Source organism: Drosophila sulfurigaster, chromosome 3 (genome assembly GCF_023558435.1).
Source record: "Drosophila sulfurigaster albostrigata strain 15112-1811.04 chromosome 3, ASM2355843v2, whole genome shotgun sequence".
In the NCBI taxonomy this organism is placed as follows: domain Eukaryota; kingdom Metazoa; phylum Arthropoda; class Insecta; order Diptera; family Drosophilidae; genus Drosophila; species Drosophila sulfurigaster.
In genome coordinates, this window is record NC_084883.1 from 17,890,132 (window position 1) to 17,918,052 (window position 27,921).

General features: G+C 36.1%; 1 protein-coding gene and 1 long non-coding RNA gene across 8 annotated transcripts; one reads left to right on the plus strand and one right to left on the minus strand.

The window, feature by feature from the left end:
* The first annotated feature begins 1,216 nt into the window (after window positions 1–1,216).
* Window positions 1,217–12,486, plus strand: LOC133841705 (uncharacterized). Its single transcript, XR_009894330.1, has 4 exons — window positions 1,217–1,697; window positions 1,826–2,385; window positions 6,401–6,589; window positions 12,347–12,486. It is a non-coding gene; the product is annotated as an uncharacterized LOC133841705 (long non-coding RNA).
* Window positions 7,110–27,803, minus strand: LOC133841703 (potassium voltage-gated channel protein Shal). 7 transcript variants are annotated; one of them, XM_062274379.1, is made up of 6 exons: window positions 27,496–27,802; window positions 14,395–16,156; window positions 12,926–13,088; window positions 12,668–12,856; window positions 10,112–10,264; window positions 7,110–9,128 (listed from the first exon to the last, which is right to left on the minus strand). In XM_062274379.1, exons 2-6 carry the CDS (start codon window positions 15,507–15,509, stop codon window positions 9,033–9,035), a joined length of 1,716 nt encoding a protein of 571 aa, XP_062130363.1. In that variant the 5' UTR covers window positions 15,510–16,156; window positions 27,496–27,802; the 3' UTR covers window positions 7,110–9,032. The 7 variants fall into 7 exon arrangements, with proteins under 7 accessions (XP_062130363.1, XP_062130365.1, XP_062130364.1 ...); XM_062274381.1 differs by having other exon boundaries at window positions 14,395–16,148; window positions 27,490–27,802; XM_062274380.1 differs by having other exon boundaries at window positions 27,490–27,802.
* Window positions 27,804–27,921: the final 118 nt, after the last annotated feature.

Consider the following 27,921-nt stretch of genomic DNA (forward strand, 5'->3'; position numbering starts at 1 on the left):
ACTGATTTAAGCACTGATTGAGTAAGATGCTCCTCACTCCACCCCGCCCCCGCCCTCATCTGCCAGATAAACTCGCTTAGAAGCATGCTACCATACTATTGGGGTTAATGAATCCTGACCGAAAAGTGAGAAATCGTTGCGCAGTGGGAGATGAAGATTCAGATATAGCTGGATTATTGATGGCTCTTAGTTAGTTATGGCGTGCAGAGGCCAACGAATTGTGTAGATCGTGGCTTAAAGTTCTTTAACTCGGCAAATTCTCCTAAACAATTTTTAATAAATATCAAAACAAAAAAATTGAATATATCGTTTTACTCACTTATTTTAGAATCCTATAAATTGCAATATAGATTGGTGTTACATAAATTTATGTTTCTAAATGTAATTGTAATGAAAGCCATAAGAAAATGTATATTTACATACTATCGGAATAGTTTTTAATCCTGTTTAAGAACATAAAACAAAATTTAATTTTTTCTTAAATCTTTTTTATATATTTTACAAATACAATTTGTACTGAATAAACCAGAAAATCAAGTATATTATTGTTACAAACATGCATCAAAATATTTATGTTTAAAATAATTTCTATGATTTATGATCAAAGTCAGTTATTTTCACCAAATCCATTTAACGCTTGATTAAAACGAAATCATTAAAATGTGCATGGCAAGCGAAGCTCGTGGAAGCGAACAATGAACTATAATATAATTTCTTTAGACAGGTATTCCCCAAATACAAATATGCACAGTGCATCGTTAAGTGAAATTAATCTATTAGCCAACATCGGCTGTCAATTTTCACGCCCTGCGTATAGCGCACATTGAGACCCGCCTAAGTCAAACGGCCGGCTTCGGCTTCAACTTCGGCTTCAATGCTGCTCTTAACTCTTGATCAAGTTTCTGTAGGTTTTTTTGCGTTGACTGTTTCTTGTTTCTTTTTATCATGTCTTTTTTTCGTTTTGCTTTTTTTTGTATTTTTTTGGCAAAAGTCAACTGTGCGCCATTGCCTACCAGGCAACAATTTGCTGCAGACAAACAAAAAAACGTCCACGTTTGTGTGTTTAACTGGTTTTTTAGCTTGGATTATTTTCGCTGGCTGTGGCTATGGCTGCCATATACAGGGTGTCGTAGTTCATTCCTGTTCAATACAAGCAGTTGATGCTGGTTAAATCTGGTGAACTTGCAATCAAGTTTTCGTTAACTACTTTAGCTTTCGAATAAGGCACCCTGTATATCCAGCATATTGTTAACTTTTGTTAATTTTAGCCTGCGTACAATATAATTTCAAACATTTTTCACCCGCATTGTTGAAATTCAAAATCAATAGCAATAGACACAGAAATACTCACACACACATTCGTGTAGTGCCTTAAGTAGAGACACCGTCATTAGGCAGCGTCTTTGTGCCAAGTCGCCAGGTTATGTCGATTCTATATGTACATATATATCATACATACATATGTACACCTTGTCTCACACTCACACACACACACACATACGTACGCATGTACAATTGTACTTGTCTTTACCTGTGCCTCTCATTTGGCGGGAAATCATAGCCTCAGAGCGCTCTCGAAACCAATAACAAAAACAAAAACCCGAAAATCAGGTAACCAACTTGGCTCAGCAGCAACAGCAGCAGCGGCAGCAGAAGCAGCGACGTCGACGACGCGTCGAGAGCAGCGCAGAGCACAGGTAAGCGATCGGATCATCGTCGTCGACGTCGTCGTGTGGTTGTCTTCGTGAGCTACACCAACGCAAAGCGAATCAGAGACACACACACACACACACAGAGCAACTCACACTTCAATCTTTATATACAGCAAGCAAAGTCTCTGCCGCAGTCGCTGCCAGCGTCAAGCGTCGCGAGTCGAGCGAGCTGCGCGTCTCAAGAAGCTGATCTGGAGCCCGTTTGTCGCATTTTTACCAAAACTGAATTTAGTTTAGAAGCGTTTGGCGGCGTTGAAGGTGTGTGCAAAAGCGCAATCCGGTGCCTCAGAGCAGCCACTGCATAGAGCATATACCATATTGGAGAGCGCTACCAAAAAAAAATCTACAACTATATATATTATATATATATGCCTCACAAGCATCATCTCACACTCACTCACTTAGGGTCTGTTGTCTGTGTCAACAAAACTTATACGAAAATAAATTCAAATTCAAATTAAATAAAAAAAAAACACCAAGAGAAATATTCAAATCGCAAGTGTTTCGCAGTTTAAGTGCAGTTACCAAAACGTGTGTCACACAACACTCTCCTCATCGCAATTAAAATATATATATGTTATCTCATATATATCTGAAGATCGAGCAACTCTAAAAGTTTCCAGAGCAACAGCTGAAAATCGTTAATTGAGTGGCGCCAAAAGGGTTTCTGCAGGTATGTTAAACAGAAGACACAGACTTAATTCCTCTATACTACGAATACATCCGGCTACAGAGCAACGATATATCGTATATTGTATATATAAATCTGTATATAGATATGTGCACACGTTTCCAGAATTTTCAAATATCTCGTCCGTCGTTGTCGTCGTCGTCGTCGTCGTCAGCGACCTCATCGCTTATTCATAGGCAATTTTTCAGCTCGTGTCGTCGCTCGTTCGTTATAAACGTGTTTTGGGGCAATCGGCAAATCGGCATCAAGATCGGTTTTTTTTCTCTGTTGGTTTCGGTTAATCGAGCAATCGAGGAGAATTGAGAATTGAGAATCGTTTGCGTTTGTTTCTATGCCATACTTCATTCGGCCTAATCAATTGCGGCATCTCTCGTGTCCACGCATTTGCATATATGTACATATATATAGTATTATACTACTCTAGTCTGCTGTTGTATCTCCACATCTTGATGAATGATTTATTCTTGGAACTACCACAGACATTTTTGTCTTTTTGCGGTCAGGCGCAGCAACTTCGTGCCGAAGATCACAAGTATACAACATAAGTACACACTATATAGTATAAAGTAAATCTGTACAGCTCGCTTTCGTCATCGGCTCGTCGGCTCATTATGCGCGTTTATAAGTTAGCAACGACTTGACAGAGACTTGACCAAGACCTGGACTAGACTAGGCGCGGCTTGTTTGTCTGTCCACAAAAGTGTTGAATGTTGAAGTCTACTCGAGGTAGAAAGATCTAAACTTGCTATTATAACGTCGACCACACACACAGAAGATGGAAGAAAACGTGCTTAAATCACACACAAGCAGTCAGCAATTAACATTGAAAGAAAGAGCTGTGTTGAAGGTATACAATTAGTTCGTTAACTTGATAACAAGCTGTTACTTAATATTTCGAGAAAACTAGCCAAGTGAAGAAATTTCTTAATAATTCATCTGTTATGTGTTTCATAATCCACTCCTTAACTTTTTGTACTTCTTCTTTGAAATATCTTCACCACAATCAATTTTCAACTTAAGGGATGAAACCAGAGTTTGATCCTCAGCAGAAATTCGAAAGGAACATGGCTTAATGTAAGCCTGTTTTCATTGAGATTTAGTCAAGCGTAGCTCGTTTAACTGCAAGGTTGCTGGAAGGTCTCTGAGCGTTGAGCTCTGCATTGCGAGACCTGTGCTTGGCTGAGCGATTAGCCTTAAGTAATCCACAAATGACATCTTCTACGACAGTTCCATTTAAGTGTGCAGCGTATAAGTGATTGCTACTACGACTAGTTAGTTTGCCTTATGCCGACTGTCGTCATATCCATTGCACAATTTGACCAAAGTGGTAAAGTGGTGGAAAAGAAGAGAAGAAATAAAACAGCAACAGCAAGCAGAAAAGAAGTGAAGTAAGACATTTCAGACATTTTGCAGGCTTTTCAACATTTTCCGCCGCTTTATGTTTCAACGATTATTACAATGAGTGTCGAGTGTGGAATGGTCTCAGGCAAAACACACGGAGGTGAAGTGAAGTGAAGTGTAGTTTAGAGTTGAGTTGAATCAAGTCGAGTCGAGTCGAGCGAGGCGCATAATTGTGGGAACCTACGGTTACGGAACGTTCGTCTAGCAGTCAGTAGACATAGCTAAGGCCAGTCAGCCAGTCAGTCAGTCAGCTAGCTAGCTAGCTAGCTAGCTACTCAGCCAGTCAGCCAGTGAGCCATTCACTTGGCTTACACACATTTTGCCGGCGCTATAATGCCAATGCAGCCAAGCAGCCAAACAACCACCCAACCAACGTGGGTTTCGCGTCCACTCTGTCGTCGTCTTGGTTGTCGTTCCAGTTACAGTCACTTGACCAACCGAAACAATAAGAATAAGAAGACGAAAACGCTTCTGCTTTCTGTTGCTGAGACCGAGACTGAGACTGAGACTCCGACTGAGACGTTCGGTTTTTGGTCGCGGGCATAATTGTTGATCGCCGTAGCGTGCATATTTATGGGAATATTTCTTTCTTTTTTTTACGTAGCTTAGGAAAAATCATTGCAATCTTTCCCCCCCATTCTTACAAAACACAAAAGTTCTGGACGAACGCGCGCGCGACCAACTTTGACCTTTTTTTTTATTCTTCTCAATTGTTGTTGTTGCTAAGAGAGTTGCGTTGTGTTGTGTTCACGGGGCCCCTCCTCAGAGTTTTGTTGTTTGCCTATGCAAAATGCATAAAAATTCCACGTAGCATTTCTCAATGCAATGTCAGTCGACGGCGACGCCTGCGCAAAAAAACAAAATAACAAACGGCCGCCGACGATGACGACAGACATAACGTTGTGGACGGTCGACAGTCGACAGTCGACAGTCGACAATCGACAATCGGCAGTCGGCAGTCTCCAACATTTGCTGCAGTCGTGTGGGCGCTACCAACTCGACAAGTCGAGTGTATAGAGTTGAGAAAACCGAAGAAACCAGAATCCATTAATCGAGTGAATGTTTAACAAACTGGCGCGCGAAATTGGAAGGCCAAAAAAGCCAACATCAAAATAAAAAAAAAAAAAAAAAGTGAACGATTGCAATTGCCAAGCAAAAATCGCGACAGTTGGATTTGGGAATTGAGCAAGAGTTGTGTGCAAAGCAGGGTGCTATGTTGTCTTTGGTTATCTAGCTGTATGAGTGATAAATAACGTCATAAAGCTAGCTTACCGAAGTTAATATTAGTGTCTGTTCAACGTACCACGGCGCGTATACTCAATAAAACAGTGCCCAAAACGAGCAAGCATCATTTTTTAGCACCTTCAAAAATATCGCTTTAATTTTTAGGTGACCTCCACAAAATGTGCATTTAATTGCCAATGGAAGTACTACATATATTTAACTTAATGGTTTTTACTTTCGAAAAGTTGCAAGTTTTAAAGTGCACACAAAAAATGAATAAAGAAAAAAGTAATCACTATAGCAACGACCTTTAGTTTGTGACGGGCTTTAAGTACAAGTTGTACTGAATGCGTCGTTTTGTTTCTATTTTTGTCTCTTCAATTTTAACCATTATTATTATTATTATTTTATTTTCGCCTTGCGTTTTCAATGACGTTGCTAATGAGCAGCTGATTTGTTGAAATCGATATGGCACACAAAGTCATACCTCGTATTCACCTAGGCAACCGGCAACTGCTTCAGTATTGAAAGTCTCTCCGTGTTTTGAGGACTCAAAAGATGCGATGACCATGAAAGAGACTGCGAAAGAGAAACCCTCGAAATACTCTAAGCTTGAGGCGTTAAATGACTCAAGGTCTAACTCAAGTTGGCAATCTGTAATTAATCGCCAAAATTAAAAAATATTTCTGTATAATTTATTGCAACTAAAAAGTATTCACTTATTAACTTTAACGACACCATTTGAAGTGTTCAAAATGCATATCAAAATTCAAAAGCTGTCATAAATATTAGATCTTAATAATTGATAAGTGTTATTGTGATCTTATAATTGGAATAAAATTGCATGCTTTATTAAAATAAAATCAAACTTTATTTTCAAAGGCAAAAACAAAGAAATCATTAAAAACACATAAAAATAAATATACTATTTATATTCATACAGTCATATATTTAATTAAAACATTTGCATAATAAAATTTAACTAAATGTGCCATCAAGTTATAATAATTATAATAAACATATTAATAATAATAGTCAAATTAATGAATGAATCTTTTGTCTATCTCATTCGAATGAATATTAAACCAATTTGTCAAGCTCTTAGGTTTCAGTTGCTGTTGATTAGAACTACAAATATTAATTTGTTTGTTGACGAGCAGTTAAGAGAGAGTTATGCAATCGCTTTAGTCACACACAGCTGTCTTTAGTTCGGATGATTTTCAATGGCAAACTGAATATTCGGTCATACAAAAGAATATAAACAAGTCTGAAATATTACTCTTTAGAATGAATTTTAAGCCAAAATTTCAAACTAATACTTAGTTTATATAATTTATTGCGTGATACTATAGAAAATCTCCAGTATGTCCAGCCTTCACAGCTGACTGAAGTTGAGGCCTATATCGAGAGAGTAAGCACTAAATTATGAACATATCTGTCTCTAAATAAATGACTAAGACTGAGCTATGCAAATGAGTCTAGCCATATTTGTAAGTCAGCCTAGCAATCAAGCACAACATCTGTGCATTATGGATAAAACAAATTACAGCTGCTGATTCAAGTAAGTATATATCTCTCCTATATATAACATACATATATAATACATCTGTGAAAGCGAACGATCTGACTATATCACATATATGTAAGTCTCTCAGTTGCTCTAAAGCAAACAGCATTCAGTTGGGGTACGATGTGCATATTCTACTAGTTATTACCTAGTATAGATCTCTAGTTTTATATAGCCGATGATGTATGGTGGGAATTTCCGTTAACTGCTGCTCTCAACTCTGTGTGTTTCGATTGATCTGTCGCTAGGCAAAACAGAGAACAGAGAACAGAAAGCAGAGCTTAAAGAGAACTGAGAGCAAACGAAGTCGCGCATTTTTGTTGTTGTGGAAGTAAACAGATTTCTTTATTTATTTTATTATTAATTTTTTTTATAGTTTTTTCTTTGTTGTTTTTGTGTTCTGTTCAGACACAGACCCATGGCAGAGTTTATAGGTGTCAATTCGAATTACATATCACTAAAAATCAAAACAGAATAGTTTCTTTTTTGTTTCATTAATTTTAAATGTACTTAATAGCTTTTAGTTTTTGTTTTTGTTTTCGGTTTTTTGTTTTGTAGTTTTTAGTTAATTTGGTTTTGCTTTTGTTTTGTTTGTTTCTTTTAGAATATCGCTACAGGAGTTAGCTCTAATGGCCAAAACTTGTTGTATTGTTAACCAAATTCATCGTATTTTATATTTTGCATTGGAATCATTTAAAGTTGTTTTGAGTTTGCATTTCATTTATAGTTTTTCTTTCACTGCAATACTTTGTTGTTGCACAAACTGTTGCTAAATTAATGTAGAACTTAATGTATTAGAAATTAGAGTTAAAAATACAATTGAAATAGTTAACACCATAATAATAAGTACATAATAATAATAGTAATAATATCATCATAATAATAATAATTATAATAATAGTAAATTTATTATACATACATACAAGCTCAATTTTGTTATTTTTATTATTTGTTTTTTAATACGTATTGAACTAATTTTAAATGTTTGATTTGGTTTAATTTATAAATATTTAATTTACTTTGAGTTTGTTAGAATTTGCTAAGAGTTTTAGTTTTAGTTTGTATTTTTGTTTTTCTTTTTTGGTTTTGGTTTTGGTTTTTTAATGCTTCAATTTCAATTTAAAGCCTCACCTACACACACATACATATACAGTTAAATAGTTAATAACTTAGTTCTTGGAAGAAAGTTTTTATTAAGACGCTTTTTCGAAATATTTTGATTTGTTCATTGGAGTACGATTTATTTGACTGATACAGATATAGAGATAGATAGATAGAGAGACAGAGAGAGAGAGTGTGTCGAAGAGAGATGACTGAACTGAAACCTTTTGGACTATATCAAAAATATATAATATACGAAAATTTTGAATGCGCTAAGAAAATCATAAGAATTCCTAGTAGTAATACGTACTTAAAGAGGTGCCAGGCCAAATGGGCCTGGGAAGGTTTGCCTCTTGGAAGAAATAATAGTGGATAGTTGAACATTATTATAAATACATACTAAACTACGGACCATTTAAAAAATACGTGAAATTTGTTCATTTTACTTTTTTTTATAATAATTAAATGTTTTCTTTTGGTTTTTGCTACTACACAAATCGTTTGCTTACGATGTTTGCGGTAATGTTTCCTTATCGATTTTGTTTAATTTTTCATTTTGCAATTTTCATTCTCATTTTGTTTTTGTTTTTATGTTTTACTTTTTTGGACCCAATGCAACTTGCTTGAGTGTGTACATTACGTTCGTTAATTTACTTTCTTCAATCTATTTGCAAATTCTATTATGTTGTTATTTGTTTTTTTTTTATAATTTATTTTGTTAATGCCCGCTTAAAAACATACACAGTAAATTCCTCTAAAATGCTTCTGTTGCTTATTTCTTGTGTTGTTGTTGTTGTCTTGTCACCTATATAAAGTAAATAGTGTTGCATATTATTAATATATTTTCTTATTTTTCATATTTGTTAACGGGGTCTCGCTAATCAAATCCGACTTTGCCGTTTGGTAATTAAGTTTTCGGGTGTTTCTACTCATCATACATCTATCATCTTTCCTCATTCTATGTTTATCCTCTTTAATGTGTAGCTTGTGTTGTTGTGTATTGTTCATTCGTCGTGTTGTTTGTATTTTAATTACATTTTACACATTCAGATGTTTGCATTTTGGTGTTTTTTTGCAAAATTTAATTAAATATACTTTGCATATAACTCGAAAATCAGATTTTAGAGATTTTTAGATTACACATTGTTTACTTTTGTTTTTGTTTTCATGTTTTTTGGTTTAGTTTTGTTTTGTTTTGTGTCTACAACAAATTCAATTTAGTTTAAAAACTTTTCAAGTTAGACTAAATGTAAACGTAAATCAGCATCATCGTCAGCTTTATCATCATCATCAACTCCAGTTCAGCATCAGCTTCTCCGCCTTATCCACCGTTGGCTCAGAACGAAGCCTCCACCAGATAGGTGCCATCCATTGGCTGATTGTTTTGGCTATTTTGAGCATTGCTGGCAGCTGGCATATACTTGCCACAAGCCTGCAGAATAAATGAGAAAAAAAAGAAAGACATTTGCAGGAGATGCATTAAATTATGGGTCGAACAAATGATAAATGCGACTTCGAGATATTGTAAATACATAAATAAATGCCAACAAAGTTTAATTTGTGACCATACTCGTAAATATCTGCAGCTTCAGTTGTGGCATCTTCGCACTCAGATTTCAATTAAAATGTTTAAACAAAAAATTGCAAATAAAAGTCTTTCATCCGGTTCATATGAGATATGAATCATATTTGATGTGACTTCAGTGGGGTATTATGAAGCAGATTGAAATGCTATAATAGTTTCACAAAAGACACAAAAAGTACACATGCAAGAGCTACAGTTATGTTCAGTCCTTCGAATAAAGTGCCATAGCAGACGGACACGTATAAATCATTTTAGTTAATGTTTCTAGTCATTTTTAATGTTTGTTTTGCATGCACGCGTGACAGAATTGTTGCAATAGATAACTATATTGTTTCTATTCTATTGTCCACACAAGTATCCTTCGCTTTATTTCGTATTCCCAAGGTCAGTCGACCCCATTTCGACGAGTTTCTAAACAAAAATTTCAATTTCAGCAAAAACTAAACCTCATTTATCCCGACGGCCTAAAAGCATGCAACATATTTTCACAAAGAACATTTGTTGCGGCTGGAGGTCAAAGTGATGCATACTTTTAGGCTGCAGTGCAACTGTACCAGAAAATCTCTTGTGTTTTGGGTACTTGTCTTTGTTATTATTGTTGTAGTTGTTGTTGTTGTTGTTGGTTAGAAATGTACATGATGAACACAGAAACAAGAGCAACATTTAGCTAAGTATATTATACTTAAGTACAAAAAAATGTAATTTAACACCCACCTGTACTTGAAACACATACAGGCACACGCGCAACACACACATACAAACAACAGTAAAGTATACAAAGGATATTACGTAAGTAAGTATGTAAGTAGTATTTACAGTTTGTGTCTTACCTGATAACGCTGGGAACAGCAGCGTCCGCAGCAAGATTGCAACAGACCCGCAGCGCTGTTCGTCGAGTGGGCGGGACTGGCCATCGGCGAGGGCGAGCCCGGTCGCTTTGGCTGGCCGTTATATGGTATTTCTAACTCGACAAATTCACGATCCTTTATGATTTCGAGCATTTTGAGTGTGAGTACCAGAAGAATTTTACAAAGAGAAACGTAGAATACATAGAGTACAATGTTTGGTTTTACTTTTTTTTTTGTTTTTTTTTCTTTTTTTGTTGCTTTCAAAACAATTCGACATAAATGTACAGAAAGAAACATACTTTAGGAGTGGGGGGATATTAAGCCAGGTTTTACACACACTCACACAGACACACACACGCACACACATACATACATACATAAAGACAAACACAGGATTGGATATTACATGTATATATAATATAATATATGGTAATCATAATAAATAAGTACTTATAGAGGTTTAGTCAAAACAACAATCAGAACAGTAAAGCAGGGGGGAAAATTGTCAAACATTAGAACGCTTAAAGTAAGTACGATTAAGTTAAGGCAAATATAATGGTCGGTGAGGGGGCGGGGTGGGAGATTAGTATCGGCTCCTAAGCAATGACAATATTACATTAACACAATGAGAACAATGTTGTTAGTCAGCCAGTCAATGGGCGAGAGGGAGTGGGCATGGTCGGCGAAGGGGCAAAGGACTGACAGCAGAACGAACGCCAGGCAGCAGGAGAAGGATTTCAAAGCAAGCGCGAGCGAGCGATTGTTTGGTTAGCGGTTAAGGACGCGCACGCGATTTACCGTTTAACCGATTCGTTTAACAGTTATAATAATTATTATTTAAACGTTTGAAACGCACATCAAACGGTTTTCTTAGATTTCGTGCTGTTGATTCTGTAAATGTTTTTAAGAAAGAAGAATTACTCTATTGAACACAAAAGTATGCGGAATTTATTATTATTGCAACATTTTAAAATCAGATCTATTTTTAGTAGTTGAACCCATTAAAAAACCATAAATTTAAATTCCTCCTAAGTGATTTTTAATTGAACTAATTATATTCACATAAAAACATGCTCAAACTGGATATTAACCAGTTGAATGCTGCATTATAAATTTGAATCGAATCCAATTAATTTTCCAAAGTGATGCTCATATAAATTCCATAATATCATTTTACAGATTCAACAAACAAATCTCTAATAAATTAGCCCATTTGTTGTGCGCTCTTTTGCAATCGAATTGTTTAATTTTCAATATTTTTTTAATGTTTTTTCCTTTATTTAGTTTAAGTATTTTTTGGGTTTTTTTTTTTTAGTTTAGTGTGTTGACAGCCATCGATTGCATGTGGTGGCGGGTGGTGGGTGATGGCATTTTTTTTTTTCAGATCTTTCTTATAGCATTCGCTGGGTGCTTTTTTAAGCATTCTCTTTTTTTTGTATTTCTTCAATAATTGCCAATTAAAAGAACTTAAAAAATCTTAAGTTAAAACAGAACACAGCGCATAGCTTTCAACACAAATCGTTTGCAGCTTTAGAAACGAACAACAAAATCGTAAAACTTAATTGGTACGCGTAAATGAAAGAAATACAGAGGAAGAGAGAGATAGATGAAGATAGGGGGAAAGAGTTAGAGATAGATACAAAGAAAGAAATAGCGAAAAGAATGGCATTTAAGTACTAACCGAAAGCACTTACTTTGCAACACGAATTTATTTACGTTTCGCTCTTTGATATTTATAGAAAGGAGTCATAAATACGTATGATTGTTTTTGCTTGATTTATAATCGTATATTGTTTGGAATTCGATCCATGTGAACAATATGATACGAATGGAAAAATCTTTCGAAACTCAACAACGAAAATAAAATACACAAAACACAAATTTTTAATTATTTCTAGATATTATTTTTGCGATTTATATTGAATACAAATGTAAAATGTACAAAATGAAAATAAACTGTAGAATTTCGCACACCATTTTCTATGTTTAAATTATTCAAATGCTTTTTTTTTTATTATATGTAGTTGTAAGTACTCGTATTTATGCGTGTTTAGTATGTGTATGTATCTAAATTATATGCTAATATTTAACTTTATTCAGGATCGAAGACAACAAAACAACATTTGTTGACTTGTGTTATCCCTCGTTTCTTATTGTTTTAATATTTTATATTGTGCATTAATTATATATGTATGTAGTATTAAATTATTGGTATAGTTGCAGTTGTTCAAGTTGCTGTGTGGCTTGTCATTGCTTGCCTAATGAGCACGAGGCAAAGGTGAGAATTGTTTTCTACTAGAAAGATGTTCAAATGTTGCTACATCTGTCGAAAAGAGAACACATAGAAAACAAAACAGAGACATCTGATAAATCAATAATGTAAATGAAAACGAGAACGAGAACAAGAGAAAACGAGAAACAAGAAATCAAGACAACAAATCAAATATCGCACGTTGCGTTTCTTTTCTTTTCACGGTTCGTTGTTGTCCTGCGAAGAGAATCCTAGAAAGAATACATCGACATGTTAAGTATACGCACCGTTGTCTTTTCAAGACACCGCAACAAATGATGATGCTGCAGTTCAAAGATATCCTCATCCCTATAATTATCATCCAGCTCAATGCCCGACTCCTGTGCAGCCCAGCGCGCCTCTGCCGCCTTCTTCTTGCTAACAAAGGCAGCTCCCGATGATGCCTTGGCAATCCGTATGCGCGCCAGCCGTGCTTTCTGCATTTACAGCGAAACAATTAAAACGTGAAATGCTTGAATGCATGGGATGCATGGGATGCAACTTACCCGCTGCGCTTTACGCTTGTCTGCGCGCTGGTTCTGGTGATAAATTCTACTGAAGTTCGATACAATAACAGGTACAGGTAAGGCGATGACCAGCACTCCGCTGAGCGAGCAAACACCACCAACTATTTTGCCAGCTATTGTCTCCGGCACCATATCACCGTAGCTGAAAGACGAGGATACGACATGAAAAATCGTATTTCAAAATGCAAAGAATTGCTTAATGAGTAACTTGTAAAGCTGTCAGATTCAATAATGAAATAAAATGAAAATTTCCATTTTTTGTTCTTTTTCGCTGTTTAAGTATTATAGGAAAACATTCTGGCCAAAAGAAGTTATTTAAGAAATTGTTTTATAGAGCTGATATATTTTCTACTCTATAGTATATTTTGAACGCAATAGTATATCGATATACCAAATAGGGCTCTCTATATTGCTTTAATTTATAAGGAGTATCGGGTATATCAAAGTCAATAACTTTTGACAGACGATCACACACGACTTCTTTACATTTTTTTTCTACTTCTACACTAGCAAATATTACTTTACTTTTTACTTTTTTCAATGAAAATACTGAATTTTGCCTTTATTTTCTAATGCAACTATTTGTTGCATACTTTTCAGAGCAAGCTTACTTTAAATCTTTTAATCCAAGGCTGAACAGTATTATCATTGATTACAGCAGCTATACAACTACTTAGCGAAATTCAAAACATAAAAATAGTATCAGCTTTATGGTCAGTAATGATATATGTAGTATGAGCATGAAAAAGTCATAAAAGTTTTTATTGCCCATTCAGCTCATAGCCTCGGCAGTAAAGATTTATACCGTATGTGTAGCACTTTTCTACGGTTTTAGCCAACTGAATCAAAGACACATTAATTCTTAGCGGAATATAATTTTGAACATAAAATACTACATTGATTTACCGACTGAACTACTTGCAAATAGCTAGCTGAATTCTCTAGATATTGCAGTTTTCTTAAGTGCGCACTAAAAGCGGAATTTTTGAAAATTCCTCCCGGAAGGGGGTGACATTTGTTGGAATTTCCGTGGAGGAAGCTTTCTTAGGAGAAATCTCCCATGAACACTGCAAGTAAACAGTTTATTTCTTAGAAAATTTAGTATGCAATCGAGAAATAGCCGCGTGGGATTTCTTGAATGTGTAATGTCGAAAAGTTTGAATTTATATTCAATTACGCCGGAACTAATTTTCTAAATTTTTGCTTTAAGAAAATGATGGGAGGGGAATAATTTTCTAACTAGGTGCTTTAAGAAAATGATGGGAGGGGAATAAGTTACAACTATTTCAAATAGTATGAGAACAAGTTTAAAGTTGTCGACTAAGTTTTAAGGCTATTCTCATTAAAGTTTTAAGGAATGGTTTATGTGAGGTTGTTTTACCTCCTCTTAAAGCATTAATAAACTCTCTAAAAATTCCTCTTTAAACTATATTCTATTTTTTACTTACCCCAACGTCGTCATGGTGACAATTGTGTACCAGAAGGCCGCCGGTATGGATGTGAAATTGGTGCCATTCACGTTCTTCTCGGCATAGAACATGACCGTGGCGAATATGATGATGGCCATGGCCAGTGAGAAGACCAGAAAGCCCAATTCACTGGCGCACGACTTGAGCGTATAGCCGAGGATGCGAAGACCCTGCGAGTGGCGGGAGAATTTGAAAATGCGAAAAACGCGGAACACACGCAACGTGACAAAGGCGCCGCTAACATCATCATTGTCCGTGATGCCCAGACCAATGTAGTATGGCATAATGGCCACCACATCGATGATGCTCATCACGCTGCGCACAAACTTGCAGCGATCGGGCGCCGCAAAGAGACGCAACAAATACTCGGCGGTGAAGATCATCACACAGGCGGTGTCCAGGCAGAAGAATACGATTTTGTAGCGTTCGCCGCAGGGCAAGGTGCCGGCACGTCCGGGCCGATGGCCGCAGGGCACTGTTTCCACCACATTGGCCATGACGGAGACGGCAATGAAGAAGCCGGTGACATAGTAGAAGACCAGCGCACTGGTCGATGTGTGTGGATTCTCAAAGGCACGCCACATCTTCTGGCGTATGTTGGTTAACTGCTGTAAATTCTGATCACCATTCTCCGACAGTTTGTCGTCCATCAGGCGCTCGGCATTCTCACGCTTCCGATCGCGATAGTCCTCGTAGCAGCAATCCCCAATGACGTCCGGCAGGATGCCAAAGAACGCGAGCTCCTCGTCGTAGCTGGTGAGGCATTCGTGTTTCGGGTAATGCAATTTCCCAGTGCGATAATAGTTGAGTATGTGCCGAAAGATGTCCGGATCCCGATCAAAGAAATACTCTTTGCAATCCTCATCGTAAAAGAATTCCCGTTCGTTCGACCCGAGCAACGTGTCCGGGTATTTTTCCAACGTATTGCGCCAGGTCTCAAACCGACGACCGGAGACATTTATCAGCAGCTTCTCGTCGTCCGTTTTGCGACGATCCTTGGGCATGGGAGGCGGTGGCAATGGATGCGTAGCAATCGGCACCCAACCGATGGCCGCCGCCCGTGCAAAGGGCAGCCAAGCGGCGACCGAGGCCATACTGTGTGGTGGAATGTTTCAGTGTCCCAAGACGATCACGGGGCGTATTTGTTTGTTGTTTCTTTGTGTGGGAGGAGGGATGGTGGGACGAGGCGATTCACGAGGTATTCGGCGGTCAATGGAGGCTTCACTGTGATCTCTGATCTCTCTCTCTCTCTTTCTCTTTCTCGTTGAGCTTCTCTTGATTTTGCTCTTCTTGTATTTGAAGTTTTTCTCTTTTTTTTCTTTGGCTCACTTGGACTTAGTTCTAGTTAAAGCTTTCACACATTAACGGCAGCTTCTTTGATTTAATTAGCTTAATTTATTTCAACTTGCTTGATTGAGTAAAGTAGTAATTCTTTGCTTCTTCTTCGTCTTCTTCTTCTGCTTTTTGGGTTTTCCTCTAACTCACTTTGCTTACTTTGTCGCTTCTATTCTTTCCTTGCATTTCATCTTGAGTTATTGATGTTGTCTTGTTGTAGTTGTTGTTGCTTTTGTTGGTGTTGTTGTCATTTGGCGCTGCTGGCCAAGCATTTTCTTATTGCTTAAACGTATTGCTGTCATTTTCGCTTTATTGTTGTGCGCGTCGGGGAAATGGAAAATTTTTGCTTTGCTTTGCTTTGCTTTGCTGTCGCTTCTCTGCTTTTTTTTCTCTCTGTGCTGCAGCACTGCAATTGGCAAAAGAAGAAGAACAACAACAGAATAAATAATACAAAGTTTTTTGCCAAAAAAGTTTCGCAATAAGTTAAAACACAACTCGCACTCACACACACACATTCGGAAAAGTTTCGCACAACCCACACACACAAATACGTATGCGCAATGCCCCAAAGTGTCACCCACGCACTGTGTGTGTGTGTGTGTGTGTGTGTGTGTGTGTGTGTGTGTGCGGCAGATTCGGAATGCCACTTTATGTAAACATTGTGCAATTTTTGGTTTCTTCGCATCCAGAACATGAAAAAGCAATGTAATTATAGAAATGCCCTCACGCCAGCATTTCCAGCACTCGAGTAAACAAAAAGAGTTGTCAACAATTATAACATAGTACAACTGCATGGGCAGTAATAAAGAAGGAATCGAAGAGAGGAATACTAAATGACGCAAGCGAAAATCCTTTAGAAATTTGAGAAGTGTATTTATACTGACACCAAAAATAGAATCCTTTATTCTTAGCAACTTTTTATGAATTGAACAAAGAACGCTTTAAAACGAAACAGCTGACGAAAATATTAATGATTTATTTCCTAAATTATTGCATAGAAAATAATCATTAATCATAAGTTATTTAATTTTGAATTCTAAATAGTACTAATAATGATTCAATAAAAGAACTAAATAGTACTAATAATGATTCAATAAAAGAAATCATAAGTCTGTTCATTTAGACTCTTTTGTTCACTAAAACAGAAATAAAGAAGTATTTAAATACAGAAATACGGAATAGAAAACTTTTTTGAAAATTAAGAACGGTTCTTAAACAGACATCAAAAATATAAAATTTTATTCTTAATAAATTTTTAATATACTGGAAGCAATAACTAAAAATAATAAGCATTTGTTTATTGCTTAAGAAATAGTCACTAATCATTATTAATTTAATTTTGATTCCGAATTTTAATTTAATTGTTTTGAAATCATTATTTATTATGTTCACCTATTAGCTTAAAATATAAGTTATAATAAAAACTATGACAATAAATAATAATGACGATAAAATTATTTCCTTGATTAAATTAAAAACAGAAAAGATAATTCTTAAAAGCGAAAGTTAAAAGAAAAGTTATGAAAAATATAAGACATTTTTGAATTTATATGAAACTCTAACCTCTTTGAATACTTAAAGAGGATAATTTTAAAATTGTTCTATAAATTCTCAAACAAAAATAAATTGCAAGAGTTAAGATTGTATCCGTAAATAGCAAAACTACCCACACAATTCGTCGCATAAAAAGCGAAAAGCTGATTTCCATTTTATGCAGATTTAAACATACTTAAACTCAGCAAAAAATACTCGCAGTAAATTCTTTTTAGCGAAACGTTCCAGATTTGCGATAAACATTCAACACGTGTCGAGCAATATATGGCGCCTTTCTTTCTTTTTTTTTTGTGTTTTTTGCATATGCCTGCAATGAAATTTTATGAAATATACAACAAACACAGTTTTTTTTATGCTATCGGTTGGGAAAATCTTTTGGCATTTCCGGTTTAACAAATGTATTAAATCGAATCATAAAACTCAAAAAACATTCGAAGAGCATTCCGGGGGAAATGCTCTAGCTTTTGTTTACATTGTTGATTTTCGAACAGAACAGAACAGAATAGAGCAGAGCAGAGTTTTCAGCTCATCCTCATAATGCAGACAAGACGCCAACATTCAAAGTTGTGTTGTCTAAACATCTAAAAACGAGCCACATGCACATGCTAGGAGAATGGCCACAGCTGCCCCCAAAGAGCAAACATCGTTGAATACTCGCCACCAGTTTAATGAGTCTGTTGTACTTTCCCCAAAAAAGAATCGACCAAGCAAACCAATCTATCGACCAACCAACTGACTGACTGACTGACTGACTGACTGTCTGACTGACTGACTGACCAACTGAAACTGAGCAATCAACCGACTGGCTTCCATCTGTCTGAGAGCGTTGGCGTTTTTTTTTTTTTTTTTTTGTGTTGTGTTGTGGGTGGTGCTTAATGACTGGATGGTTCAGTGGTTCAGTGGTTGGGTGGTGCTGTTCTTGGCGTATTTTCGTACTAAAATTTATGTGCATTTCTACACAGTAAACACCCCGAAACGGTCCCAAAGTCATTTTCCAACTACAATTAAAACGCAAACATTATTTTGCCTCGCTTCTTCGAGTGTCTTTCGAATTTTCCCCCCCTCCTGTTGTGGCATTCGTCTTGAGTCGTTTGACAAAAAGTCATTTGTTTCCATAAATGTCACATTGCTGGCGTGCTCTTCAAGTCCATATAATGTGGCTCTCTGATTTATATAATATTTACGAGTAGTATGACTGGCACGATAGTTGTTCTTGTTATTGTTATTGTTGCTGGTTGACAATCGATCCGAGCGAGTCTTGTGAATTGAATTGTATAAAACGGGGGAAGAAGTGTTTGCATATTTATGGGCGCTGTCAAATGGATTATAAATATTATTATTAATGCAGATCTAAACTTGACGAAGGCGGAGTGCGGGGAGTAAAGAATGTGGCTTTTATAGCTTAGGTGCGTGGAGCCAAAGACCGAAGGAACATCTCGTTCGTTGTCGCAGTCGAAGCCATGGCAAATGCCATTAGAAGTTATTAGTTATTTGATGGCCGTTTCTCGATGCCGTTAATAGGTGATGGCTTTTTGGCTAAGGTTACGCAAGTTTGACCTGTGCTCTCCGAGGTCAGGTGTTAGAGTGTTTCCATTTCACCCACAGCCCAAAATGGGAAATGCGAAAACAAAAGAAGCAGATTGAAATTGATATAGCGGAAAGTAGCCACGAGAATGGCGTAACATTAAATCTAATGCCATTGTATAACAGAACATTAATTAACGCTTAGCTGAGTTCATGTACATTCAGTAAACAGACATCTAAAAATTATTATTGCAATAGAAATGTGTTTTGAAATTTAATGAAGGTAAACATATAATTTAAAAATGAGAAAGATAGATTGTCTTAACTTATGTACATTTGGTGATTGGATATCTACGATTATTATTAGAATAGAAATGTGTAAATAACAATTTAAAGATATATTAAACATAGGCGTAATAATATAAGAAATTGTGAAATCTAATTTTGAAATTGATATGTATGTATATCAGATATTTAATTTACTGCACATTCAATTATTAACAAAGTAAAGTCTATAGCCATCCAAGTTTTTGACATAATTCTGGGCATTATTGCTTTTAATGAATTGAATTTAAATTTTATATTTCTGAAAAAGAGTTTTGTAAGTATTGCAAATAAGGAATTCTATTTAAATACTGACATTTTTAATAAAAATACACATATAAAAGAGCAAAATCAATAACAAATTCATTAGGTAATAAAATTACCAATCACACAACAAATAAACTTATCTCAAGAAATATAAACTTTTCCAATGAAGTGAGAAATCTGTTTATTGATTTTTAAGTCAATTGCTTCAAAACACATTTCAAATATTTTAAAATTTATAGACTACAATTTGCTACTGAATCAAATCATGTTGTCATTTATGCTTTAATTTAAATATATTTATTTGATATGTTATTTTTGATAGAAATACTGTTGTCTTAATAAAAGTAAATATATTCAGAAAACCAATAAGAAATTTTAAATAAACAAGGTTCTAGTCCAAGATTTATATTCATATTTTTTTATTGAACTGAGAAATCTTTTTACTGATTTTAAAATTATTTAACCCCTGTCCCCACTTGGTGTTACCAACTGGCGAAGGCGCGCTCAGGATAGAGACGCGTGGAGGCACATTGCGCTTCAGGCCGAGACCCGATAAAAGGGTTGTCATGGCCATATAATAATAAAATTATTTAACTCTAAGCACACATTTTAAATAATTCAAAATGAGTCGCCTACATTTTGCTCCTGAATTTCTGCACTTCATAGAAACATTTGTAAAATATTGTTTAATTATTTTTAAAAGTATTGAAAATAGGGAATACTGTTGATTTAATAAAAGTAATTAAATGCAGAAAATTATTAAGTAATCAAAAATTATTAGATTTTAAAGGGATTTCAATGAAGTGAGAAATATTTTTATTAATTTTTGAATTCAAACACACACAATCTAAATAATTAAAAGTGAATAGACTACATTCAGTCACTGAATTCCCAGCAAATATTTCTTAAGTCTGTTTTTATTTAAATACAGTTTTTGGTTTTATAAAATCCTAGATCAATCAATCTGACCCTATAGCAGAGACGACAAACAGCTTCCCTCTGTAAAAAGCTCTTGAAGCAAATACGAGTACACAAGGACATTTAGTTGGGCAAACGAAACTCGTTTAGCTTTGTTTTAGCATTTGGGGCGGGGTCTTGACTTTGCTTTTATATTCGATATAATGTAATAAAGTAATTGCATTTTATGCTCGTAGTTTACGCTGTGAGGAGATGTTGTCAGCTCCAAGTGTCCAATCGCCACCCGCTTATCACTCAAAATCAGCGCACATAAATGTACACATCATTTGACACACACACACATACGCATAGACACGCTCTTCAAACAGATTCAACGCTTGATAGACTGACAGCTCGGCATAAACACACACACACACACACCCAAACACACACACACACATACAGAGGCACTCTAGCTGCTGCTGTGGCACTTTACCTCAACGCCTCAATCAAATAGAATCACCCAATGCTCCCGCTTCCCCCCCCACTTCCCTCTGCTTCCGAACTCCCCGCAGCAGCCTTAATGTCGCGCCTTAATGTTTTAATGCCACATTATCCTATCAACAATTTTGCTGGCATAGGTCGACCTTGCTGCTTTCGGTCGGTTACTGTGCCCCAAATGGAAATTAATCAATGCCGTTTGCTTTGCTCTCTTCCATTGATGTTGACGTCGCGTCGCCTTGCTGACGTCGTTGACTCGGCGCCCGATGTTAGGCTATAGTTATACAATTACAACAACAACAACAACGACAACATCGAGAACAACAGCAACCACATTGAATTGACGTGTGCGTGTTGTGCGCCATCAAAATAAATTGTCAAACATCAAATGGTTGGCAAAAGCCAGCCTCAGCAGCCCAAAAACACAACACCTAACACACAGTCTAGCCAACAGAAAGTGTGCGGAAGGAAGAGGAGAGGGGAAGAACTTCCGTTCAGCTAAACAAAGGCGCCACATGTCCTTTTTTTTTTGCAGGCTTCATTAATTATTTGCGTAGCTTATTTTTGAGACAACTCTCGCTTGGCCCATGCCTAATTATTTGTTTTTATTTTTTCGCGCATTTTGCGTCTCAAGGTTATGCTACAAATTTGCTCTATCTTCAACCCGAGAGTGCAGCACAGTCAACACCATCAACAACAACAACAACAACATCTGCTAAAAACAATGCCCCAGCGTTTTTATAATGATGCACATCCATCCATTCGCACCGCGCGCCCATAAACCAACATTGTATACAATTTGTCTTCGCCCTTGCCAAAAACGAAAAAAAAACACAGAAAGCGAAAAGAAAACGCGAAAAAAAGAAAGAGAGAGTTCAAATAGTCGGGGTGATTGACTTGTTCTTGAGTTTTGCGACGTCCATAAAACATAAACAATTGCCAAACCGCAATTATGAATAGAACAACAATAAACAAATCAAAGAAGATCTATTTAATTGATGGCAGTCATGCAAACATTTTGCGCTATCTTTGAATGGGAGGCTATAAAATTGATTTCAGCTCTACCTCACGAAAGTCAACATTAATAATTGCCTTGAGCGTAATTGAGATTGTATTTAATTGTTTATCCATTAAAAAGTAATCAGCGTGCCACAAAATATATTTAAGTTAAATTAAACAGAACAATATCAATTATAGAAACATGAAAATAAAAGAAAATTAAAAGGATTTGAAATCGATGAAGATTGTAGGAAAAAACAAAGAATTATCAGGGAATAAATAAATAAAATTTGTATAGTTAAATGGAATTATGATTCATCAAATATATGTATACTTTTAAATGTAAAATGTAATTGTCTTATTATTATCTTTTAAAACGTTGACAATGAATCAAATATTATATTTTTCATCTAATGTTTCACACAATATTTAAGGCCAATGCAACTTTCAAATAAAAAGCAGCCAAGTTTTCACTGCCAATTATTATTATACTATAAATAACCTTGACATTTGAAGCCACAGTTTTTCATTAAAGAGGTGTTAATTTCATTTTTAATGAGTTCTTCGCAATGAAATTTATATAGAGCAAACACGAAAGAAACTTTTTTACTTTATTTAGACTTCAACAGTTAAAATTTAAATACAATTAAAGAAAATTTACAATTGGCATAGTAATTTAAAATGGAAATTCAGCTTTTTTTGTTTTGATGCTTTCCCAACTCTTATCTAAAAGTGTATTTACAATTCGCATATTAACTTGAGATAAAAATTCTGCCTTTATCATTTCCCCTATTATTTTGTAGCTTTATTTTTTGCGCGACGCTTTTGTTTTTGTTCTTTCCTTTTTTTTAGATTGTGTTTATTGTAGAGTACTGCGCACAACCTATTACCATTACCAGCCTTAAACCAACCCCTCTTGAAGCCCCTCTTCATGTGACGTTCTCGCATCCGTTCGGCAGCTAGTTAGGCATTAATGTACAAAATACACGTAAAATCTACGGAAATCCTGTGCATTTATTTTTTCGAGGGACCCAATTACCAGCATTATTATGAGTTTGGTTTTTTGCTCCGCAACTAGCGTTTATTTTTATTCTCTCCCACTCAGATTGTCACTCTCTCTCTCTTGGTCTCTTTGTAGCTGACTCTCTCGCGCACGCACACACTCTCTCCCTCTCTCTCTCACACCCTCTCTAGCGGCAGCAATTTCCAACATTTTGACCACCGGAACCGCCAAAATCCCTAGCCATATTGGAAAAAAAAAAAGAAAAGGGGACAGTGCAACATTTAAAAATGAAACTAAAAATTGCTTTCAGTTCATAAACGCATTTTTACGATTACAACGACGAGTGCGAGTGTTGGGGTTGGGGTTGGGGTTGGGGTTGGGGGGATGTGCATTCGAGAATATTGTATTTTTATGGACATTAAGTTAACAATGTTTACATTCAGTTGTGTTCTATTTTTAAACAATAACAACGCAACTAAAACCAAGCCAAAATCCATCCGTCTGCTTTTGCTGCTGCTTCCAAATTTTGTTTACAACCAATTTGTGTATGTTTTAATTTGTTGGACTCTGCGTTGGCGGCATTCGTATAACCAAACTATTGAAAATTTCCAAATGCAAAAAAGAAAATGAGACTATATTTTTTTTTTTTTTTTTTGGGAGAGCCGAGTCTGCGCCTGCTCAGAGACCCCAAGGGGGAGGCGGCACTTTTTGATATGGGTGGTTGATTCTGGGGTTTGGGTCGCTAGGCGGTTTTCCTTTACTTTTCTTTTCTTTTCTGGTTTCGTTTCGTTTCTTTGCTTTGCTTTTCGGTGGGTCGTCGTCTTTCGCCTCGTTGTCGACGCCATCATCGTTGCGTCGTCGTCGTCGTCGTCGTCGTTGTTGGTTGTAGCATCTTCTTCGTTGTCGGCTCAACATCAAAAACGTTTTGCTGTTTGTCTCTGGGACTTATGAACATTTTATAATTTTGCGTCCGGGTTACTTAAGTAGCGCTTATGTATCCATTTCTCCAGTGGCCCAACAACTCAATTGAGGTGGGGTTTTTTTCCTTTCGGTTCTTTCTTTTTTTCCCCAGGCCAAAACCATGCTCATTGCTGATATTTAGAATGTTGATTCATCATTTATAAACAGGCCTAAATGACATTTCTAAGTAAGGACATGACAATTGATGACCCAGGCGTAATAAACAACAGTTTCGATAGCTTGATTGATGAATCCCAATTCAATACACGAAATTCTAGCCAGACAAATGTGTTGATCAAAATTTCGAATGCCTTAAAGAAAACGCTCGGCTGAATTATTGAAAACTATGGTGAGAATTGTGTCAATTGAGGTAATCAGCCACATTTCGTTACTATTGGGCCAACGTTGCGTATGCTTATTATTAATTTAAAACATTGCGTATACGTCACGTTGTTGCCAGGCAGCAGCACATTCGATTGCCAAAAGCTGATGTATTATTTAAATTGCGTGCGTAGTACGCTCGACAATCAGATAGGCACCTCAGACGATGCTGGACGATTCGCCCCATTGGGAATCAGTGGGCAGGACATGTGCAACTTATTGGATTTTACAATCGGCCATTCGAATTAATTGCAAGAGCCATAAAACTCACATGTGTGTGTGTGTGTGTGTGAGTGTGGGTAAGTGTATAATTGTGCTTATCGGTGGAACGCATCGACAGCACCGAAAAACTTTACGTTCGCATTTAACGCGCCACTGAAAAAGGCGAATCCGAATGAAAACGAAACCGAAACCAAAACGTGCTAGTGACCCAAACTAGGATAACATGCAGGATGTGTGGAGGGAAAGAGGAAGGGGGAGGGCCAAGGCAATGGCGTAATTTATGTAGGCTCGCTAAGCCTTTCATGCGTGAAATGTGATTATATCTACGTATAAAACCCTTACATACCAGAAGTGTTTGTTTGCTTGCGTGTGTGTGTGTGTGTTTGTGAGTGTGTGAGTGTGGCAGATATAATTCAGGGTTGTCAAGCAGTCTCAATGAGCATTAAATCCAATCGGAGAAGCTTCTCAAGTACGATTAAAACATTTCATAAACATCAACCATAATCAAATCTATTAACTTTAACCTTTTTCAAAAACAAATCTAAACAAATAATTTGATTTATATTCGCACCTTCGCAGAATTCTTCTTGAATTCTCTTTGTTCGCCAATTTTGCTTACAATATTTAGCAAATTTATTGATTAAGTTTTTTTTTTTAATTACTATCGTGAAGAATTTGTGTTCGCCGCACGAAATATGAGTAATGGCAAAAACAATAATTATGTTTATGTTTTTTTCGTGGGCATTTTTCAAGGTTGTGCTGGAATATTGAACCACACACAATTATTTTGTAAACAACCTATGAGCACATTTTATGATTTATTTATGAAATATTGTATGAAATGTGAAAAAAGTGCAAGAAGTCATGGTCTATTTATTTTTAGCCAAACTAAAAAACAATTTAAATACAGAATCACAGCGTTATGAAAATTTCTTGAGTAAACAGCACAACAAATTTTTGTAGATGTTCAATCGATGAGTAATTTAAAAGATCTAGTACGGAAGGAAGGTCGAAGAAAATATTTATGTTTACTTTATTGATAATGTTTGCTAAATGATTATTGTGATATATTATTATTAGACGTTAAACCTATGAGTAAGCTAGAAAATAAAATCTGTTTATCTTATTGATAATGATAATGATAATTTTGATTATTGATTTATAAAGATTTAAAACATCATTAAGCAAAATATATGATGAAGAAATTATTGCATGGAATTTTCTTTTAAAAATGGTCTAAAAATTTAATTTGAAAATATAAATTGTTTCTTGCGTGAAGCGTTTTTCTCACATTGATAAAAATAATTTGTTTATATCGCATTTAATAGCCAATTAAAAGTAAAAGAAATTACTTTAATAAAAAAAGGCTTTAAAAGCTAATTGAATTATTAAGTTTCTTAATTTATATTTAAAGTATTACATTAAATTAACTTCAGATCAAAATAGTTTCTTTGCGTCGCAGAAAGAACTAAGTTAAAGTACAAGAATTTAATTTTATAAAAACTTATTAGTTACGTTATTCAATTTCATATTTAGAATTTCAATTTGTATAATTAGTTTGTTCGTGTCCCATAAATAACCAAGTAAACTTTAGAGTGCGAATGATTGCTAAAATAAAGTGTCTAGCCAAACTATTTATTTAGATTATTAAATTATCTTTCTTCAAAACTTAATAACAAAAAAAAAATGGTAAAAAGAACAGAAACTTTATTTTCTTTCATAAATGACCTAAACAACTAAATTGTAATTAATAATATATTTAGAATATTACATTGAATCAAATATTTCTTTCCTATAAAAGTGTTTTATTTTTTATCTTATTGATAAAAATAGCCGAGTGAAAGTAGAAGTGCTTATCAGCATGTTCATGCTGCTAATATTAAATGGTTACTATGTGCACAGCACTTTGCAAAATCCTTGAAAACTAGCGCAAAAAAAAAAGACCGTTAAGCCTAAGCACAGTTTAAAGCTTTCATGGGATTTCCATCTGTGTTGATAATACAACGGCAATGGCAACGACAACGGCAGCAGTAATAAGTAAAACCAAATGCAGGACGACACGCAGCAGCATCAGCAGCAGCTGCTGTGCATCGAGCGCGTCATCAACACACACATACACACACACACAAGCAGGACACCGACACAAAGGCACGTGCACATAAACCATTATGCTATATATACATATATGTGTGTGTGTGTGTGTGTGTGTGTGTGAGCAAGTGTACACACATATGCACTGTGTATGGGATGGTGTTGGTGTCTGCGTATTAATGTGGCTTTGTTGTTGCGCCAAAAACCAAGCCAAGGATTTTTCGCACATTTGCTCCAGCAAATGGACTGTTTGGACTTAGCTGCTGCCTTCGCTGCTGATACTGTGCGCTCTTTCTCTCCTACAGACGACCTTCACTTTCACACACTGAGAGCGCACAACACAGCCGCCGTGGCCGTCAACGTTAGTTTTTGTTGAATGACTTTTTGTTGCTACTGCTGTTTGTTGCACATTAAAATAAAAAGCGGGCGCACATTAATTAGGCCAACACCGTGCACTTGCACGCAACGAAGCGTAATTAAAATTAAAAAAAAAAAAAAAACTTAATTATAATGTCTACATTTATTATGAACATGAATTTTCACAAGGACAATTTTGTATTCCTTTTTGGCTTGTATTTTGTGTTGTTTGTAGGTGTCCCTACACGAGACGACCGACTGTGTCGTCTCGTCGTGCAAGAACAACAACAAGAGCAACAACAACATTCGCGCGGATACACACATTTTCACAAATCAAAAAAGCAAACGAATGTTGCCACACACACACACTCTAACCCACCCACATACACGCACACACTCACGCAGTAGCCGTATAGAAAAAAGTCGCTCACACATACACACTCAGACACACATGTGGAGCGTTTAATTTTCATTGTTATGGATTTTCCGCCTCAATCTGTTTTATTAAACAATTAGTTTATGCATATTTCATTAAGCATTTGGTGTTATTGCTGCCTGCTGCTTGCTGTAGTACTCTAGTGTCTGTGGTCATTGTTATGCCACACACACACAAACCCATATACCCAAATACATATACACATTTACAACCAGGCACTTACACTTACATTCACGTATGCGATGTGCGGTTGTGTGTGTGCGTGTTGTAGTTTACATTTTTACACTTGTTCTCGTTTTAGCTTTTTTCACGCTGCCCGCACATTTTCGCTTGACGCGCTTTTGGCTTTTATTTTTGCACTATTTTTTTGCACATTTCTTCCTCAGCGCGTTTGCTTGCAATTTGGAATTCTTTTTTTCTCTTTTCTTTTTTTTTGCTGTTCGCTCAGCTTTTTTTGGGGTTCGCCTGCACGCACGATTTCCAAAAGTCCCGTTGCGTTCAAACGTTCTCGACAAACTGAAAGAACGGAAAGTGAAAAGCGCGCAGCAGCAGCAGCAATAGCAGCAGACCAGCAGGAGAGCGGCAGGGTTGCTGCTGCTGCACCTAGCTGCGCCTCCTACGTAGCCGCCTACTGGCCATGTGTAATACTACGTAG

Excerpts from the sequence above, each read along its gene's own strand:
- LOC133841703 (XM_062274379.1), bottom strand. The coding sequence starts at position 15,509 with ATGGCCTCGGTCGCCGCTTGGCTGCCCTTTGCACGGGCGGCGGCCATC. Across the intron at positions 13,089-14,394 it reads GTCACCATGACGACGTTGGG|CTACGGTGATATGGTGCCGG; the intron begins GTAAGTAAAAAA and ends CTCGTCTTTCAG. Across the intron at positions 9,129-10,111 it reads GCTGTTCCCAGCGTTATCAG|GCTTGTGGCAAGTATATGCC; the intron begins GTAAGACACAAA and ends TTTATTCTGCAG.